The 19991-nt window shown below is 49.2% G+C and overlaps 1 protein-coding gene across 1 annotated transcript in view; it reads right to left on the bottom strand.

Moving 5' to 3' along the window:
• The window catches only part of CCDC3 (coiled-coil domain containing 3), a 49727-nt gene extending 31702 nt beyond the window's left edge, over positions 1-18025 (bottom strand). The window contains exons 1-2 of the mRNA XM_029616702.1: positions 17592-18025; positions 12139-12313 (exon numbers count right to left, since the gene is read on the bottom strand). Coding sequence (XP_029472562.1) covers positions 12139-12313; positions 17592-17968 — 552 coding nt within the window. The 5' untranslated portion in view covers positions 17969-18025. The remainder of the gene's footprint in view (positions 1-12138; positions 12314-17591) is intronic.
• Positions 18026-19991: the final 1966 nt, after the last annotated feature.

Below are 19991 nucleotides of genomic sequence, written 5' to 3'. Positions count from 1 at the left end.
ATTTATCCTGGTAAGTGACGGCTGCCGGCAATTACCTGGAGACTTCCTGACTTTTTTTTTCTTTTCAACTTTAACCTTTTTTTTTCATAGTGCTGGAAATTTAACTCCAGCTCTGACCCAGGAGTTAAGTTTCCGGCGCTGAAGAAGGTGCGCTGGCCAGATTAAGTCTCTCTGCATCTGGAGTACTGCTTAATGCTCTCATTTACGTGGGATTTCCATGCATCTTCTGTGTGCAGAGCTCCTTGCTGCATCAACAGTACGTTTTGCATACAGAAAATGCACGCTCAAGAGCAGGCGTAAAGGTGCGTTCGATTGACCGTCTAGTGCGCCTCAGTATATCACTGTGACAACAGAGGTGTTGCAGCAGCACAGGTGGACTTCTGCTTAACACAACAACATTTGCTGTGTATTTGTATTATTTGCGTTTCTAAGCGTGGGTGAAACAAAGCTTGGACGGGCGGCATATGGAAGGGAAATTACTTAGGATGGGATTGGAACGTGTATTCATTCACACAGAGAAGCCAGAGTTTTAAAGTCCTGTCATTCCCATCAAAGGGCCAAATGATGTCCCAAGAACGGCTCCAAAGCCCATGGCGTGGGAGCCGTTCTGTCCCTGTGCCAGCCAAGTCTACCTCTCTCCAAAAACAAAACCCGAGCCATATCAAAGCAAGCACTGAACACTCAGTCAACGAGTGTTTGCAGTTTCCTGGAAAGCAGGATGGACCATGGGCCTGCTATGCCATTCCTTCCTGGGCTTCAGCCTGATCCAAATGTTGGCAATTTAGATTCTATTGCTCTCTCGGTTCCTTGTGTGCATTCGTTTTGGGTGGGGGATGGCAGCTGCAGTTAAAGCATTGATCCTATGAATCTGGAGAACACTTTAGAGCCAAATTCAACCCTCCGAGTCACCGTGCTTGAAAACTACTGAAATAACGCATCAAGCCTCAATGTCCTGCATCTTCCGAGAGGGCAAAGCTTCCACGGAAAATGATAAAGGGGAAAAAAAAAAAAAAAAAGCATTGTAGGACTTACGTCCTTAGCAGCCAAATTTTAAGCTTAGGGGAAAAAAAAACCCCCAAACTGTTACAAAAATTTATGTCTATCAGAAGCCTCCATCCCCGCTGCTGAGGCACCTCGGGTTTCCAGCTCCTTCACGCTGTGCAGGGGATGAAGAGAGTCCCAAGGCTGGTTTAGTAATTAACCATGAGACAAAGCTTTAAAAAAAAAACCCCACATGCATTGTTGGAGACATTTTCAGTTCCTGCACAGGGAGCTGCCATACTAGGAAAACACGGGAGGAGATTAATGTCCTGGCCAATAGCCGGGAATGAAAGGAGCCATTCTTATTGCACTTTGCGACCTGGACGCCAGCCGGCAAACTTCCAGCAAGATGGAGCAGGACGGATCATGCAAGGTGGGGGTCCCGTTCCTGCTGAAATAACTCGCCTTAAAACATTTAGAGAGAAAAGGAGTTTGGTGCTGCCTGTTAGATGCACTGGGAGCTGTTAATCAAGTTACTGCCTGCAAATAAAAGGTTTCATTAGCAGCGAGTGTTGCTCACTTTTCTAGATCATAAAAAAAAAAAGGGGAAAAAAAATTGTAGCCAAGATTAATTATGGAAATTGCAGACGAAGTCACCTGTGAGATACACAAAGAACAACTGATGGTCAACTTACAAGCATTAAAGCTCTGATCGTAAGATGTAGAACTGCTCATAGTGGGTTAATTTATCTTGCAACCTGAGGCCTCACCGCAGGAGCTTCTCCTACTCAGTCCGGTTTGCATGAAAGTCGGATTCCAGCAGCACAGAAGCGCAGTCCCCTCTGCTGACAGCTGGTGGGCATCATCCAGGGGTTTGTGGACATTCCTGGGTGGCTATGAGCAGTCAGAAGACCACGAGTCAGCCACAGCTGGCCCATGGCCTTATCTCACGCTGTCTCACCTACCCCCACAAGGTGGTTCTAACGCTACCTGCTAAACTGGTTTTCATAGAAACACGTTACAGGAGAAATCCTATCAGTCTCGGGATCCAAAGGCTATTTAAGATGGAGACTACAGCCTTCCACCTGCCGCCAGGGATGAATTCAGGCTCCCTCCTGCAAGGCAAATAGGAAACGCCCGAAGAATTCCCCCAGGTATTAAGGGCATATTTTCCCTATTCTGGGACCATTAACTTATTTGGCATGAGAGTCACGGACTTAAAAAACACCCCACAACCTTCATATACTTGAAGACAAACGGTAGAAAAATGGACTTGGAATGAGCAGATGGCCGGAAAAAAAAAAATCGATCTGCGCATCTTGAATGCGGGTTGCGTTCGTTCGGGTTTGCATTCTGCCTCCCATCCCCAATCTGCTCAGGAGCTGCGTGGAAGAACGCGTTGCTGGGGAACTATTCGTCTTAAGTTATTTTTTACCTTTCTTGCCCAGATTTTTTTTAATTTGATTTATATTCTGCCTTTCAGACACTTCAAAGCAGATTACATTCAGGCACTGCAGGTATTCCTGATTCCCACGGGGCTCGTAGTCCAAGCGAGCACCTGCGCTATTGGAAGGCAAAGTGACTTGCCCAAGGTCAGAAGGAGCGGCAGCACGAGTCGAGCCCTGGGCGTCCCGTGCATTGCTCTAACCACCAGGCTACTCGCGTGACTAAAAGTATGGAGCTCTGTGCACAGCAAGAGCCCAAATTAGACAATCTGGATCGTGATTTTTTTTATTATTTCTAGTGCATAGAACCCAGATATCTGGTCTCTTACTTTTAACAGTGTGACCTAGGTCCTACATAAATTATCGAAGACGGCCGTGCCCACATCGCATGGTTCCCGCCCTCCTGATAAGTGACTCGTTTCTTTAACTTAGGTGCATGACCTTACAGTTTACACGAGGGCACTTTTGTACCCTCGTGCGCATGAGTAAGAGGTTTCAGAGCAGGCTTGCATTTCTGTGGCACTTTTAAAATTAAGAAGCAACGCACGCAGGTCCCGACTCCTGCCCTGGAACGACGAGAGAGGCAGAGATTCTCTCGCAGAGTTTTCTAAAGAGCTCTTTAAAATGTCTGCTTTGCCCACAGACGTCTCCCTCTGAAAGTTTCCCTGCCTACGCTCATCTGCTCCCAGGCGGCCTCTCTCGGGTCCCCTGCTATTTTGCCTGTGGCCAGCAGGAGGCGCCCTTTGTGATGATACATGCACGTGTTGCAAAAAAAAGCAGCACACACAATCCCAGAGTCTACACGCAGTCACTCTCAAAGTGGCACCGAGGGGCACAGAGCCCGAGGGGTGCCCTCGACTCCACTGCACCACCAGGGCTATTAAGATAATGAATGGGGGGGGGGCGGTTTACAGAGATCCGATGCAGCCTCCCCAGTTTTCTCTCCCTTAGGAATGGCCTTGTAGTTTCTAAAGGAGTTTGCTTCTGTCTGCTGTACCAGCAGAGATTCACGGGCAGGGAACACCTTCGGCACGCGCTAGTTAAGCGTGGGTAGGACACGTAGATGGGGCTTTTGGGAGCACCCTCCCCGCTCCACATTAACTGACCTTAAAAACCTCCGAGATGCCGTGTTTTCGGAGTAAGGCGGTTACGGCGTGTCCCGTTTCTAAGAGCGCCGCTGTCAGTGCCCTAGGGGACTCTGAAGAGATGAAGTGACCCCTTCTCCCCCCCCCCCCCCAGTGGTTCTGGAAGGTTCAGCGGAAGCAGCCCCCGAATGCAGAGACCTGAAACCTCGCCATCTCCCAGGGAACAGCAAAGCGGGAGCTTTCCACTCTGAAAAATACTTATTGTTGTGCCAAGATTCCCCTAGAACTGGAAGAACGCTCTTACTCTACGAGCAGGAGAGCCCCATTCTGGGACGTCCGGAAGGGATCCGGGACCTGCACAGCAGTCTGCTGGAATCTTTGGAGGCTCGTCCGGTCACAAGAGATGCAGTCAGATATAGAAATGGTCCCAGTCCTATTGAGTGCCGTAGGCCTCATCATTAAGAAGAGTTTCCACGTTCCTCTTGATAGGCTTCCCATAATTTTTTTACAGCCTACGAACACCAGAGGGAGGCTCTCTGAAGGTTGAGAGACTGAGATCGCTCACCATACCCTGGCTTACAAATGAAGTTAGTTTGTTGAGGTTTGCATAAAAGAAACATTTGGAGATTCTGCCCCAAAACGAGTCCATTTGGCTGAGGTGCAACTGAACAGGATTTCAGGCACAGGAGTTCCCTGATCAGATTAAATAGGAGACACTGCCACAGCGACGTAAGGAGATCCTGCCTGTGAGAGAACCGATGTGGGAACGGAAGTGCGTCGGATCGTCTCCACTGAAGTCGTGTTACGCACAATTGTTGCATCACAAGGGCCTGGAAGGGACGCTCCTCCACCTGCCTGGAAACAAACAACCCCCAGCACCCCTGCACCAGCAGGAAGACGTGGGCTCTAGGAATAAGAGAACTGATTATTTATTTTTAACTTTTATATACCGACATTCTTGCATTAAATGCAAATCATGCCGGTTTACAGTGAAACAGAAAAAGCAGGAAAAAATTCCTTAGTCGAATACAATGAAACAGCTTAGTTAACAAAGGAAACATTAATATAAATTTTTACATATACACAAAGGTTTGCACGAAGGGGTGCACAAAGGGGAGAGCCCCTTTGTTGCGCGACGCCTGGTGTTGAGGCTGTCTTAACTGTCCGATGTTAGTGATGTCATGGGGGGTGGGTCTAATGATCGCAGCACTTACATCGCTGCTTCTTTCCAGTTCCAGGTGAAGATCAAGCTGTTTCCTTCACTTCCCCTCCCATGACTGTGGGGTGAGAAGTGCTGCAGGGTGCCCCTTGATGTTATCTGGCTTCCCAAGTAGAAGACACTGTAAACCCCAACCCAGTGCGTCATGGATTTTCACAACTGCTACTAACGAGCCGCTGGCTGAACGGGTGCACTTCAGAGACCTTCCCTGCTCCATGGAGCTTACAATCTAGTCACGACAAGAGACTGTAGGAAGTGTCTGTATGGTAGAGTAACGCTTAGGACCGAAAAGCAGCCTCAAAAAGGGGAGGTTTTAAGACTTTGATGCTTGGCTAGAGGGGGGGGAAGAGCGTGATGCATCGAGTCGGGAAGTCTGTTCCAGGCACACAGCTCAGCAAGTTGAACGCGCAGGGCCGGGAGATGGCCGTAGAGAGGGGCATTGATAAGAACAACTTGCCCCATGAACGAGTTCACGAGGAAGGATGCAGGGAGAGAGAAGAGAAGAGGTAGCGAGGAGCTGCAGAGTGAATGCATTTATAGGCGAGTAAGAGTAGCTTGAACCGTGTACGGAAGCGGACGAGGAGCCGCCGTAATGACTTGAGAAGAGGGGCTACATGGTCAGAGACGTAGGAAGATACGTGGCGCAGCTGATTTTTTTTTTTTTTTTTTTTTTTTTAAAGACTGCAGTAAGGAGATGATGCAGCAGTTTAAGTGGGAGGTGCTAAGAGTGGCCTGGAGTTCCTCAATCCTTCACGACCCCCTTCCCTTCCTGTAAGAAGGGCAGGGCACATGACTTGATAGGACAGATACACTTCCAGTGTGTAATTAATTTATTAGCCACCAGCCAGGTACTAGTTCTTGTCTGGATATCTGGAACATATTTTGTAAGAGTGGATATTTTTGCATCAAGCTCTGTTTCTTAATGCTCCCTGGCGAGTCTCTCTGTTACAATAAAATCGTCTCTTAATTTAACGCAGATCCCAGGTAAAGAGTGGCTGGAGGCACTGAATCCTATGTGCTGTCTGGGAATGCTCATCTTGCATTTAAGAGGAGCCTCAGTCCGGCCATCGTACAGGAGGAGGAGGAGGAATCTATGCTGGGTTAAAGATGTCTCTGGGCAGAGTGCCTGGGATGAAGCGCTCCCTCACTCTGTATCCCGGGGGTGTCTTTAAGGAGGAGTAAAGAGTGCGCACAGACCCACACCACCCGCAGAAAGAGCAGCGGCAGAGCTCCACGGGGACTTCCTACCTGCAGACCCTGTGGGCCACTTTCATAAAAAGGCAGGGGCGGGTGCAGTGCATTACGATCTTCTGCATATTATGGGATATTCTGAATACCTGACTGCCCCCCTCCCTGCACAGTGGGATGGGGTGGGGGGGCTGAGAAGAGTGAACCAGGCTGCAGGAAGGCAGAGAGAAAAAAAAGTTTCAGTGAACCAGAAAGCTGATGGATGTGCGACAGCTGTTTGTGGCAGAGTCATCTTGGAAAATATGTCGACTGGGGATTTTTTGGATTTGTACTTGACCTGTATGAAAAAAAAAAAAAGCTTGGCTTGCGAGAGCACTCGGAGGAATAATTAATGCGCAGACAGAAGTAAAATACACAAAACGGAGTACAGCCGACAGGATGAACGAGGGGAAGAGAACCCCCCCCAAGCACAGCTCAGCCCTCCCCGAACGTCGGCAGTAAAGAGTCCGTGAAACAGCCGTTCCCCACGTCTCCGCGGCTATGCTAAAGGCGATTACGGCAGCACTGGAAGACGAGAAAAGCCTGGGATTAGGTTTAAGAAAACGCAAGAGCCAGCAGCAGGGTCCTGAAGCGCAGTAAATGGGGACAGGAAGACCAGACTGGCCCATCCAGCTTGCCCAGTTAGTATTCTTCCACTCGGGATAGTTAAGTGCAGATTCCCATCTGCAACCCTCCACCAACTACTCCCACACCCCCAATCTTGTCTTTTACAGGACCTCTCAGCCCTTTTCCCACCCTCTCTATCCCAAGTGTGCCCAGAATACTGCCCTGCACTGGCAGGCCAGGTCAAGCCTCATCTTCCTCCGCTTCTCATGAGAACAGCACCAAATCTAAACAGCCAGGGCTCCTTCCATGCCTCGCTACCAAGAATTCCTATCATCCACACAGCCCCCCCAAAACCAGCAACCGCCCCATGCTCGCTGAGGTTTGGGTTTTAACCACGGTCACGCTATGCACATTACCCACACGAGTCCTGATGCAGTCGTGACACTGCTGCCAGGCTCGTGAGCACCACTCCATGCAGGCTGGTCCTGGGCCATGCTTTCGTAATGTTCTCCAGCCATCAAACCAAGAGCCCACGAGTCAGCTAGAGAGAGAGAGAGAGAGCGCGCAAGACAGGACGATTCCACTCACCAGCCCTGGCACAGTCTGAGAAATGCAATATTCTCACCAGACCCAGCAGTGGCTTGTTCAAGTTTGGAAGCTGCTGCCACTAATTTAATTTAAACACCATGTATATGCTGCTGATCCACAGTGCTAGGCACCTTACAGTTTTAAGTATTCATACTTACAATTAAAAAAATAAATAAATTACAAAATGTAACAATTTCACAGAATTCTCTGCAGCAATGGGCATCACCGAGCATTTATACTTGATGCTTTAAAGCTTAATTTAGGTTTACAGAAAGCAAATGACAGATTCATATACCAACTACTGTAGATTAAATGTGTCATGATAAAAAAGTTTTGGTTTTTTTTTTTTAAAGTGTGTGTGTGTGCACCCAGGAAGTCAAATAAAAACGTGAGTTACAGGCATGGGGTCTGCCACTTATAACCTGGTCAGTGTGTATGAGAGCAGGACCCATCCGACCAGTCATGTCTTAAGATGTTAGGCAGAGAATCCAGGCGATCCTGTGATAATGGACGACAGTCAGCGATGTGCTACCAGTTCATCCTTTGCTAGGGATACACTCTTAACTCTCTCTCTCTCTGTCAAATCTGACGGCAGTTTTCTAGAAGCAGTATTAGTCCAAGAAGTGAAGGGATTCATGCATCCTGTGGCACCTCTCATTCTCTAGAGACGTTCATGCAGCACAAAATCTTCCTGTCGGTCCACATGAAAGCTGCTGCCGTTTGCACAGAGCCCGGTTATCCTTCCTCCCATGGACATGCAATCACAGCGTTAGCCAGCTGTTAGTGGCAGCCAGATTCCAGCTAACTAAAGGATCCGATCAATCTGGTTTTTGCACCCTGGTCTGTAAAACCCTTCTTGTATTTGGTAGGTCAGAATCTAAAAATCTATGGACTGTAGTTACATTTTATTTTTAGCTGCAAAATAAAAAAAAAACTGTTATCTTCATGCTCATGAAAGGTCCTGCAAACTGAAGCCCATGTTCCATTGATCCTTCAGCTTTCTGCAAGGCTGGTCAGAGTCTTCATTGCCCGTTAACATTGGACATCAATGATGTATATTTGCCAGCCCTAAGGATTTTGACAACCACTGGCACTGTATGTCTAATTATTTCTCTAATAGCTAGGTCATGTTCAAGTTATGACTTATCTGCGGTAAACATACGTGATTGCAATAAGGAGACAGCCTCGTATACTGCAATACCTTCATAGCCCCTGAAGCAGCTCATAACAGAGCGAAACTCGGCCTGAGTTGGGCTTTTACGACGGTTTGTGCTAATAAAGAATCCTTGGTGTTTTACCGATCTTCTGCTTTTGGTCGCTGCTTGCGATTTTGGATCGGTTTCCGGTTTGTTTCTTTGGACCTTCCATTAATCCAGGGAACATGGGCGACCGCATCGCCTTGCCGGCATACGCAGCTCTGCCAGAGGGAGGGCAATTCACTATTCATGGCCTGTGAGCCCTGGCTGCCCAGCCAGCGTGCTACAGGATCCAAAAGCCTCCCAAGTTCTGGGCAGATCAGGAACTTTGGTCAGTGATCCAACATCCCAAACGTCAGGGAGCTCCCAATTATCCAGAAACATCCAGGCCCTAACCATTCCAGATAAAAAAAAGAAAAAAAAAAGGTGCTCTACTGAATTGGCAGCAGCTCGGTCGAGGATGAGGGCACAGTTGTGGAACGGTGATGTTAGCTATAAGGATGTTCATCTTGTACTTTTGCTTAAAAAGGAAAGAAAACAAACAATCTCCTTTATAAAGCCTTCCCCTTGGAAGAAACTGGGAACCAGCAGCAAAGATATGCAGGCTGAGCCCTAGCAGCAGGGCTGGCCGACGAGTCAGGCTGCACGGCTTAAACGTCCCTCTGTGGTGCTGGGGGAAACGGGGCAAGGAAGGTCACCCATCCAGCTAGGACACGCATTTAGTTTAAATTTAAAAAGAAATCTCGGGCTAATTCAGAACCACAGCTGCTTTTTTTTTTTTTCCTCTCTCATGGTGCAGCAGCAGAAATATGCAAAATCGAAATGAAACGAATCGGTCCAGCGTGCCGAGCTCCACGAAAGGCCTAAAGAGCGAACGAGGATCGGTCGCCGCAGCGAGGCTTGCGCAGGAAGTAACACCTTCAAATTCACATTATAAAAAAAAACAGACAGCAACTAAAAGCCAATAAAAACGGGACAGCATCGCTAAAGTCATCTAAACTGAACCCAAGACGTTGGGGGTGCAGGAGAGCTTTGCTAGCGGATGGTGCGCTGTGCGACGTCGCCCACACATTACTGTACAGGAAGGTCGCTGAAGGCGGGAGATCTCGTACAGCCTCAGCTCAGCGGCGCCGAGAGCCAGGCTCATCCTGGCCCTCAGCGCCACCAATCCCAGCCTTGACACGAAGCAGCGCCGGAGACAGCACGTTTGGGGTGGACACGGACACAGCAGGCGGAGACCCAGGAAACAAATCTGCGTTTCTAGGGTCTTGACTTTACACAGAAGGATATTAGGATTGGAGCTCCGCCACCAGCTGGAGCTTAACATAGTCCCCCCGGGTTAAGTTCCTCATGTAAACGAGAACTTCTCCGTGGCTCACGATTCCAAGAACAATCCCTCTCTGTCTCATGTCCAGTAGGGATTTACAGACACCGACAGAGGATTAGGGATAAGTGAACACTTTCACCTCCTAATAGAAAAAGAGTGTCAGGAATGGAGAGGTCACGTCTTCCAGGGGGAGGTTCCTGCAGGCAGCACCCTCTCACCTCAGTGCTAGTGCAAGCGCATTGTAAGTAGCCAAAAGCCTCTGTCCTCCACGAGAATGCGTCATCAACTGTGGTTCCCCCTTACTTTTTAGACAGCAAAGTGGAAAGCATGGAGTCTGGGCTGGAGGGAGGGGAAGGGCGCAGACAAGACCAGCTTGCTGAATGAAGAGGAGATCTCAAGGAAGGCTGTGCAGGCAGAGGTAGTGAGGAGCTGCAGAGTGCATGCATTTAGAGGAGAGCAGGAGAAGCCTGAGGTGCACAGGGAAGCAGACGGGGAGCCAGAGTAATTAGTCGAGAAGAAGAGGGCACGGTCAGAGTGACACTGAAGATAGAGAAGTCATGCAGCTGAAGTTTGAACAGATTGAAGCGAACATGGTTCAGCGGAGGTGATACGGGAGCGGATGTGTGTTTTGCTAAGGAAGGGATGGTTTATAGTGAGGTTACAGGAGGAATTCGTGGCACACTTTAAACAGGGGAGAATGAGAGGCAGGCATGAGAGATGCCCCTCAGTTTTACTAGCCAAGGGAACCAGGAAGGTGAGCGTTGCATCCACAGAGGCAGAAGCAGGTTTGGGGAAATGACAAGAAGCTGTCTTGGCCATGTTAAGGTGGCTGCGGGACATCCAGGCAGCAGCGTAGGTAACATAGTAATGATGGCAGAAAAAGACCAAAATGGTCCATCCAGTCTGACCTGCAAGCTTCCCAAGGTAGTGACTGCCGCTCCCTGCAGGTTACCCCCATGTTTCTGTTAAGGGTAGTAACTGCCGCTCCATGCAAGTTACCCCCATGTTTCTCCTCAGGGTGGTAACTGCCTGACAGTGCTGCCACAGCCTATTAAGCCTGGCTTATGGGAGGAAGGATAGCCTCCATGAGAGAGAGCAACAGAAGCAGAGTCTACAGAGGAAAGTCAAGCCTCGGTCAAACCAAGAACATGGAGGGCATGAGAGATAGGACTCATGAATGTAGACAAACGTACTGAAAATTGCAGTCTATTGACGTTATAACCCCAAACACAGGAGCAGGTGTATGGTGTCTTCTGCCTCTGCTGGCCACCATAACCTCGGACTGAACCCTCTGGTTTTGGTGGCCAGAATGGCTTGGACAGCAGAAACAGGAGACACATGGAGACCTAGGTAGGCATCAGGAAGAGTAGTGGAGCTGTGGTAAGTAGAGGGCAGGAGTAATCTTCTGGTGTGCATTGGGAAATGTTGGCTTTACGGCCTACTTCATGGGTGGGCAACTCCAGTCCTCAAGAGCCATAAGGAGGACCTGTTTCCAGGATATGCAGAATGAATATGGACGAGAGGTTTGCATACAAATCTCCTGCAGATTCACTGTGGATATCCTGGAAAGCCCTTGAGGGCTGGAGTTGGGCCTCCCTTGACTTACTTGGTGAAGGAGTGTGACGAGGCAGATGCTCATTGGGCTTGTAAATTGTTTTGTCCCATGTTAAGATGTTGGGATTGTGGGTTTGGGTAAATAGGAAGGAGGTGGGGGTGAAGTGAGGCTGGCATAGGTGGGAGGAGCTTAAGGAGCCACTGAAATGACTTAGGAAGAGGTGGTGAAGCCCGTGCTCTCTTCCGAATGCAGGAGCTAGGACTGAGCTGCCTGCCGTTACCACAAGCTGTGAGTGCACCAGCCTAGAACATCCTTCTTTGGATATTGCAGCTGTAAACTGAGACTGCTTTGTATTCATCATTACAATCGGCATTTCCCAAACCTAGCCAGGCAGGTTTTCAGGACTGCCGCAATGCATGTGCAGAAGGAAGATCTGCACACACCGGGTCTCCAATGTTTGCAGATCTAGCTCATGCCTATTCATTATGGATATCTTGAAAGCCAGAGTGCCTCCAGGAGAGGGTAGGAATACAAAATCCACATAAACCAGTGTTTGTGCTCTGAAAGTATTCCTGGTGAGGGTGCCCCTCAAGAGAGCTTGTTCAAGGTCACACAAGGAAGTAAGAGAGAGTATCAAGGTAACCGTGCTCTACAGCCTTGGCTGATTAGACGTTTCTGTATACAGAGCTCCCAATATCTCGTGCAATCGTACAATCTCCCAGCTCTGGCTCACCAGTAATCACTATTTCTGCACAGGGTAGTTTTAAGGCAGCGAGGCGAGAAGCCCTACTATCAGATGAAAATTCTTTGCAAGGAAAGAGGATTCTCACATTGTAGAAGGGCTGAATTAAACCACTCCCAAGTCATCCGCCAACTTCTCACCCCTCGAGAGAGCGCGGATGCAGAAAGGGTAAGGGAAGCCTGTGTGACGGCAGGCATGGGCCTTACCCGGCTGTCCTCCAGGATCTCCCAGTCGCTGGAGAAGGCGGAGATTTGCTGGCCTTGAGTGCAATTGGAAAACTGGAAGAAGCTGGAGAAAGTCCTCCTGTTGTCCTGCGTGTCTGCAAAGATGGCATCCTGGAAGTGGACTCCATGGGGAAGGAGGTTGTAATTCTCATCCATTCTGGAAAGGAAAGACCATGCGGACATCCTTAAAGCAGGACTAGAGACAGAATAGCCAATAATGACCACAAGGTCCATCCAGTCTGCTTTCTCCCTTCCTACCACAATGTGGCTGACCCTCCCCTCTGTCCAGTCAAACCCCTCTCCCCTCCATCCCACTATAAAGGATCTGCTGCGTTGGGCCCATAGTTTCCCGAATCTTGTTACTTTTGTCCCAGCACCTCCGTCGAGAGGCCGTTCCAAGCCTCCTCCACATTATCTGTGAAGAAACGTTGGTTCAGCTAGGTCTTCCCTGCTGGTCTCTTTAAAGATGAAATCCTCCCCCAGTCAGAGGCTGTCCTTGGACAACTTTGGCAATGGCAGATGGGCACCAACTTTCCTAGGCCCTCTCTCTCAAAACCCTGCTTCTCAGGGTGTAGGATGGACTGGGCCTCATGATTCCAGGAGTGGAGGCCACGGTGTTGAATGACAGTAAGGTCCATCCCCAACAGGGAGGGTCAGCAGCGACATCTGCCTAAGGGACTGGGACACAGGGAGGCGCTTCATCCCCAAGGAAGAGGAGGCAAGGCCTCTGGCTCCCTTAGCTCCCGGCGGGGGCAGAGGTATCCTCTTAGAGCAGGTGGAGGTGGCCCCATAGCCTGCAGAGCTCTGGAAGCGGTTTGTCCCCAGGGCTCAGAGAGAGAGAGGACATCATGGCCACACTTCTGCAGTTTAGTGGCCGTGAAGGGAGAACTTAGGCCACTGGGAGCTGGAAGAGGACCCAGGATCCTACCTATTAACTGATGCAAGCAGCACGAGAAACTAACTTTGTGCTAGACTGAATTTTCTTTAGACCTACTTTTGCACTGGTGAAACCCTTGTGTTTTTGGTGTCAATAAAGTGTGCACGTTTTGAAGTTACACCTGGCTGTGGACATTGATAATTGCCCTTGGGCAGGGGTGGTCCTCAAGAGCCATGAACAGGCCTGGTTTTCAGGATCTCCCACAATGAATATGCATGAGTGGAGTAGCAGCGGGTTCAAATTCCCATCTGCCGCTCCCTTGTGACCCTGGGCAAGTCAATTCACCTTCCATTCCAGAAAATAAATCGAATGCATGATGAGGTTTGCACACAATGGGGGCGGTGCCTGCAGACCTAGTCCATGCATATTCATTGTGGATATCCTGAAAGCCAGGCCTGTCTGGGGCTGGTGAGGACTCTGCTCTGGCTCTTCCAGCTTTGCTGTCCCCCGCTCTGGAGCTGCAGCCTGGTTTTCCCTCAGCCCCTGCAGCAGATCCCACAGTGCCTGACATATGTCATCTTGCTGTTTCCTATCATATTTTATTTAAAGGTTCCATTGCACTGTCCCATAATTTAGAGATCAAGACTTGGAAACAGACACCAAAGTAAGACAAGGTAACAGTACATGTCAAAAAAATAAATAAAAACCGGCTCATTCAGTTTGCTTTCTTAATCCTAGCCACACTGTGAAAGATCTATCCATGCTGCCCGCACGCCCGCCTGTTGGGTATTGCTCCATATCCAGGACATCTTGGGCCCATGAGCATATGAACACCTCTTCCCTTGTCAAACTACAAGGCTCCCAATACCAGTGTGTCCCAACACCCAGCCTCCCAGGGCCCCTGACCCAGCGATGTAAGCACCCGGGTTTCCGCTAGGGCTTCCAGTGATTGCTGCACTTGCAGCCTGCCGGGCAGACCCAACACTTTCACCAGTTCTGCCGTTTGCTATTACTTTCCGTTCATTCTGGCAGCCCCATCGTTCATGGTTGAATTGTGTAGGGCACCTTCCAGCAGGCACCACTAAGTCATGTTTCTGTCATCCCTCCAGCTAAGCATCCTCTCTCGATCCTATGGCCCTCTTGATCTCTGCTACAGTTTTAGCTTCTACCAACTGCTCAGGGAGGGCCTTCTACACCCACTGTCATTTATGTGAAAAAACATCCCCGTGTGAACAAGCGATGATTCCCACAGGCCTGTGGGGGGGATATCAAGCACTTTTATTTTTTTACAAGGGGTGGGGCTTTATAATATTATCAGATTGAAGCGCAGGTTGGGGGGTTCAGAGAGGGGATCCTACTAGACTCCCAGAGACTTTCAGCACAAGGTGGTGAGGGGGCATCTCATTTTGGGAAGTGGCATGGGCCAGTGGCATAGCCATAGGTGGGCCATTGCCCGCCTGTGCGCACGCGTAACTGTAAGCCTGTAGTGGGTGAGGGTATGAATGGGAGCCTGCCTGGGAAAATGTATGAGAGACATGTGGGAGTGGAGAAGCTGTGTGTAAGAGAGAGCAAGAGCATATATGTATTTGAAAGAACGCATTTGGGAGTGAGAACCTATGTTTGTGCGAGTCTGCATGTGAGACAGTGTGTGAAAGCAAACCTGAATGAGACAGAATGTAAGCCTGAGAGCTTTTGTGTCTGTGAAGGGGAATGGGAGCCTGCGAGTGAAAGACATGTGAGAGAAAGCGTGTATGTGAGAGAGCTTTGTGTGTATGAAGGAGGAAGAAACAGAAAAAATAAAAAAAAAAAGAGACCCTGAAAATGGAATTAGGAAAAGACAGACAAGGGGAACAAAGGCACTGGGACCAACCAATTAGAAAATAAGATCAGACCACAAAGGTTAAAGAAACAAGTTATTTTGACTTTCAGTGATTGGAATATTCCATCTTTGGCGATGTGCATGTCATATATTTGCATTTTGCTGTTTCTTCAGTGTTCAGAGTCTGGTTTCTCTGACTTTTCATTTCAGTTTTGTCTGCATGTTTCTTTCTAATTTGTAGTCCCCCAGTCTGTATTCGGTAAGGGTCTGTTTGTATTGCGCATGTGTGACAGTCATGCAGTACTTAGGCTGGCGTGGAGTTTCTCTGTAGGGATTTGTAGCAGTTCAACTTGTTCCATTTTCCCACTAGGTGGTGTAGAAGTGTTCTAGGGCTTGGTGTAAGGCTTGCCTTTGCATAGATAAGGTTGCTGCTGTTTGAGTCCTGAGAGTTACTGCTGTTATGGTAAGGCAAGGTTCTAGGTATTTTGTTTTTTTGTAGGGATTTGTCGTATGTCACAAAATGTTTGGCAGTGGAAGGAGTTTATTTTGTTGTCACTGAATATATTTGTTCTGCATCTCCTAGTTCTGTTCTGCACCTGTTGCAAATCTTAAGTTCTTATGATGAGTATTATGATTATTGCTGTTTTGTTCTCATTATCATATTCTCTGCATTTTTGCAAAGAGGATTCATAAAAGAATACATTTATATTTGTTTTATTATATGACTGGATCTGATGATTCTGTTAAGTGGTCTTTATTTACTTTTTACATGATGTGTATTTAGAAACTACAATAAATATAAACCGGGTTGATGTGATGCCTATCATGAAACTCGGTATAACAAAAACAATAAATAAATAAATAAAATATAAAATAAATTAATACAGATTAATGTATTTGTAATGCTGGTATGTGCTTGAAATAATATATTTTAAAAGCATCACTCATGATAAAACTACTTAGAAATCCATCGCCAGGTGCATGCTAAGGCATTTTGTTATCAATAAGAGCACAACTACTAAAACCTAGACCTCTATGTCAGCCTCCTACCCATATTAACCTTGTCCCCCCACCGAAAAAGTTCATTTCTGGCTACGCCACCGGCATGGGCTAATTCCAAAATGAATGGGGAAAAAATGAAATGCGACTGGGAGTGGCCCACAAAACCTTTTTTCCCCCCCCGCACACCCTGACCCAATACCAAAGTGCACCTTTGCTCCCCGCGTCCTCCTTACCCGTTAATTCTTCCCTCCCCTCCTCTTCCTCCGAGGAGACCCTGTGTCTCCTCACTGTCAGTCTCGCCTCTTACTGCAGCTCCTGTACAGGAGGCCTACCCGATGCACTGTCCTGGCTCTGGGAACGGGCTCGGCACGTCTGGCCCACCAGCATTTGTTACATTTTCATGGAGATAAAAAAAACAAACTCAAATGTAGATTCTGGGAGCAAAGAGGAGCGCGTGCAGGACACATTGGGTCAGACTGATGGGTGCAGTACACAGCAAGGAAGGGCACTTTATCCGTTTCCAGCAGGAGGAGAGGATTGATCAATGGGGTTGGCTGGCGGGGCATTAACCCTCTGCATGCCCCCCTCCCCAGATGCACTGCCAAGAGACACTGAGAAAGCGTTGCCCTGTGCGGGGGTGGGGGCTTCAGGCTCTCTTCCAGTCCTCTCAGACACTAGGAAGAGAAAGTGCATTCTCCGCCCTCTCTTCAGCCAGCCCAGGCCATTGCAGAAGTCATCGATGTGTTCCCAGGAGACAGGGTAGGGATCTTTGAAGGCTTTGCTTGTGCCCGCGATGCTGCTCAGAGTACGAGAGGGGCTGCGGGAGGAGGCACCACACCCGTGGGCATAAAACACAGATAGTGCAGCATCCGATCCAGCAAGAGAGGTGCCGCCTTCAGAGCCAGGGCTGTGGCCAGAGTGCACGCCCCCGTGCGCCAGGGAGTCCTGGAGACCCGCACAGCCGCTCGGGCTTTCAGCACACAAACATGACCTTTACACACATTGCATCCTGACCGGGGGGTCTCCAGGGCAGCTTTGGGAAGGAGGTAATGGAATAAAAATTACCCCAAGCAAAACGTTATCAGGCCAAAAGGAAGAGGAGCCCAAAGCCCCAGTAATGCAGGGGGGAGGCAGATACCCCAGCCCTGAGGCTCACAGAGCGATGTAGGAAAGGGCCCTCCTCCTTCTGCATCCACGGGAAGGTTACTCGGTGTCTCTGCTCCCAGTTCCCCTCCTCCTATAGTTCTTGGTTTACCTTGCCAAAGGCAGCATGATTCATAGGCACAATAAATCCCTTCCCCAAAGAGCTTACAAGGAGATGACATGAGTTGCCCAAAGGAATTGCAGAGGCAGGATCCGCTCCCCACTGCTGTAATCCCTGGCCTGCTCCCTCCCACACCTCTCCTGCAAGTTACCCCAGCAGAACCTCTCCGGCCAGGTCAGTCGTTTCCCAGGGAACAGTGGCCAAAGGTAGCCCGGGAAGATCATGAAAGGCGCACGCTCCCACCCACCACTTTGCTGTTGTGAGTACGTGGGAGCCAGCAGGGGGTGCTAAACTCAACCCAAACCAAACCACCCTTCCCCGGGCACCGCCAAGGGGGTTCAGTGCCCCCCACCCAGAGCCGATGCCCGGCAATCCTTCCCCTCCTAGGCCCTTTCCAATGCATTGAGCTCTGCCGGGATGCACCGCCGGCAGCTCTAAGCGAGCCCTCCCCGAGGGGCCCCCGGGGTCCTCACCTGAGAAAGAAGTAGTAGGCGTAGCCCTGCACCACGGTGTGCGAGTGGCAGGAGAAGTAGCCCAGGCCGGTGAGGTTGAGCCTGGAGCCGGCCGGCACTTCCAGCATGCTGCCCCAGGCCTGGTCGCACAGCAGCTCCACCTCGGCCGAGTAGAAGAGGTCGCCGCCGGCCGGCGCCCCCTGCTGCCAGGGCAGGTAGTTGTAGAGGGCGTAGGGCTCCCGGTGCAGGGCCAGCACCTTGGCGTAGACGATGATCTCGGCCAGCTCGGCCCGGCAGCCCTCGCTCAGGGGCCGCCAGTCCGACGGCAGCTGGCAGCCCCAGCTCGGCCGGCCCTCGGTGCCCAGCAGGCACAGGAGGGCCAGCAGGAGGCGCGGCATGGCCAGCACGGGACGATCCTGGGCTCCCGCCGCCGCCTTACAGGCATTTAAAGGAGTTCGGGGGGCGGGTCAGGGGTGCCAGGCCCCGCCCCTTAAAACTTCTGCGATGGGGGAAGGGGCGGGGCTTGTGCGGGAGGCGGGGCTCCGGGCTTAGAACGCTCCGGGCTGGCTGGGGCTGGGGCGCCACGTGGGGGGGAGGAGCCGAGGATCCGGCGTGGGCACCGCGCTCCTGAGGGGGGATGGGTGACCCCCGCTCCCAGCCCGTGAGGGTCAGCGGACTTGCACGTTGCCTCGGCGACAGTCAGATCTTCCCTCTCCGTGGCCGCAGGACCGAGCTGGATCCTCCTTCCCGGCAGCCCGGTGCTCACTGCTGGGCGAGTCCAGCCTGGGGCTGAGTAGCAGCTTCCCGTGCAGCCAGATGTGCTGAAGGGGTTTTCTTGTTTTCGTGTCTTTGGGAAAACTGCAGGAAGCAATGCCCGGAATTTGAGAGTGGGCTTTAGAAATACAGGTCAGCAACCAAGGTGACGCTTATGACATTTGTGACCAACTTTCGAAGACTTCTGCTCCGTTTATCAGGGCAGTGCAGAATAAGCCCAGGATGCTTACTGGATGTCTGAATGTAAAAGGCAATCGGAGTGGAGGGTTAGGCTAGGGATTAGAGCAGGGGTCTGAGAGCCAAAGTAGTTTAGGGTTCAAATCTGTCACTCCTCCTGACCCTGGGTAAATTGCTTTGTCCTCCATTGCTTCCGGTACAAATTTAGGGTCCTGATTTACTAAGCATTTGTCCGGTAGAGACAGAATAGGAGAAAAGTCTTCATACATCAGGCCCTTGGATTATGAGCCCTCTGGGACTAGGGAAATACCTGCAGTACCTTAACTGTGATCAGCCAGAGCAGTGGCATAGCCAGAACTTATTTTTTGGGTGGGAACAAGGTCTCAGATGCAGGTGCTGTTGGCACCTAGATCTGAGACCTACTAATTGCATTCTTATTGATAAATAATGCCATATACTGTATCCTACAATGGCTTCCTAAGTAGTTTGCAACAGCCATTATGCATCATGCATGAAACTTTAAAACATTTTACAATTATTCCAAGCACTTACCAGCATTAAAATCGCTTTTTAATCTGTATTAATTTATTTTATATTTATTGCAGTTTATAAATGCACAAGTATATCATGTAAAAAAGTAAAGGAAACAAACAGATCCAATCAATCATGTAATAAAACAAAAATTAATGTATTCTTATTAGACGATGAACCGGCTCATGAGCAATGGAACCCAGATCCTCTCTAAATACTTCACAAGCATCAGTACTTTCATAACAGCTCAACTAGCACTAGCACGGACTTTTAGGTCTTAGTTTCTTAACTTACTACCCTTTTAAGCCTTCTTTCCAGCTGTTCTAAGCTTCCAAGTTTTGCAGTCCTTGTTAAATGTAACTTTGTTTTTCTCCTGATTATAATAAGTTGTTTATGTTTACTGTTTATGTCCCTGTTCGATGTAAACCGACCTGATAAGGTATTTAACTTTGAAGGTCGGTATAGAAAAAAATGCTAAATAAATAAATAAATAAATGAATGAATCCTCTTTGCAGAAAGCCAGAAATCATGATAACTACAATAAAATAGCATTAATCATCAGAACAGGTGCAGAGCAGAGCTAGGACAACTCACAACTAATATGAAAAAAAATATTCAAATTCTGGTGTCACCTCAGCAAAAAATATTCCTCCATTGCTAAACATTTTGTGAAGTAACACAAACTCCTGCAAAAAGAAACATCTAGAACCTTGCCATACCATACACAGAACTGACTCTCAGGATTCAAATAACAGCAACCTTATGAAAAAGCAGCAATGCAAATACTACACCTAGAACATTAATACATCACCTACTGGAGTAACAAAACAAGCTGGACTACTACAGAGAAACAGTCAAACTGGGGTGTGTGATCTTGCAGCCCCAGGAGGAGTACAATTAGTGTAGCTGGGTTCAAAAAAGGTTTGGATAAGTTCTTGG

The sequence above is a fragment of the Rhinatrema bivittatum genome, chromosome 9, assembly GCF_901001135.1.
Source record: "Rhinatrema bivittatum chromosome 9, aRhiBiv1.1, whole genome shotgun sequence".
Classification (NCBI taxonomy): Eukaryota; Metazoa; Chordata; class Amphibia; order Gymnophiona; family Rhinatrematidae; genus Rhinatrema; species Rhinatrema bivittatum.
Note: the sequence above shows the minus strand (reverse complement) of the source record. Positions and strands in the feature narration are given on the sequence as shown.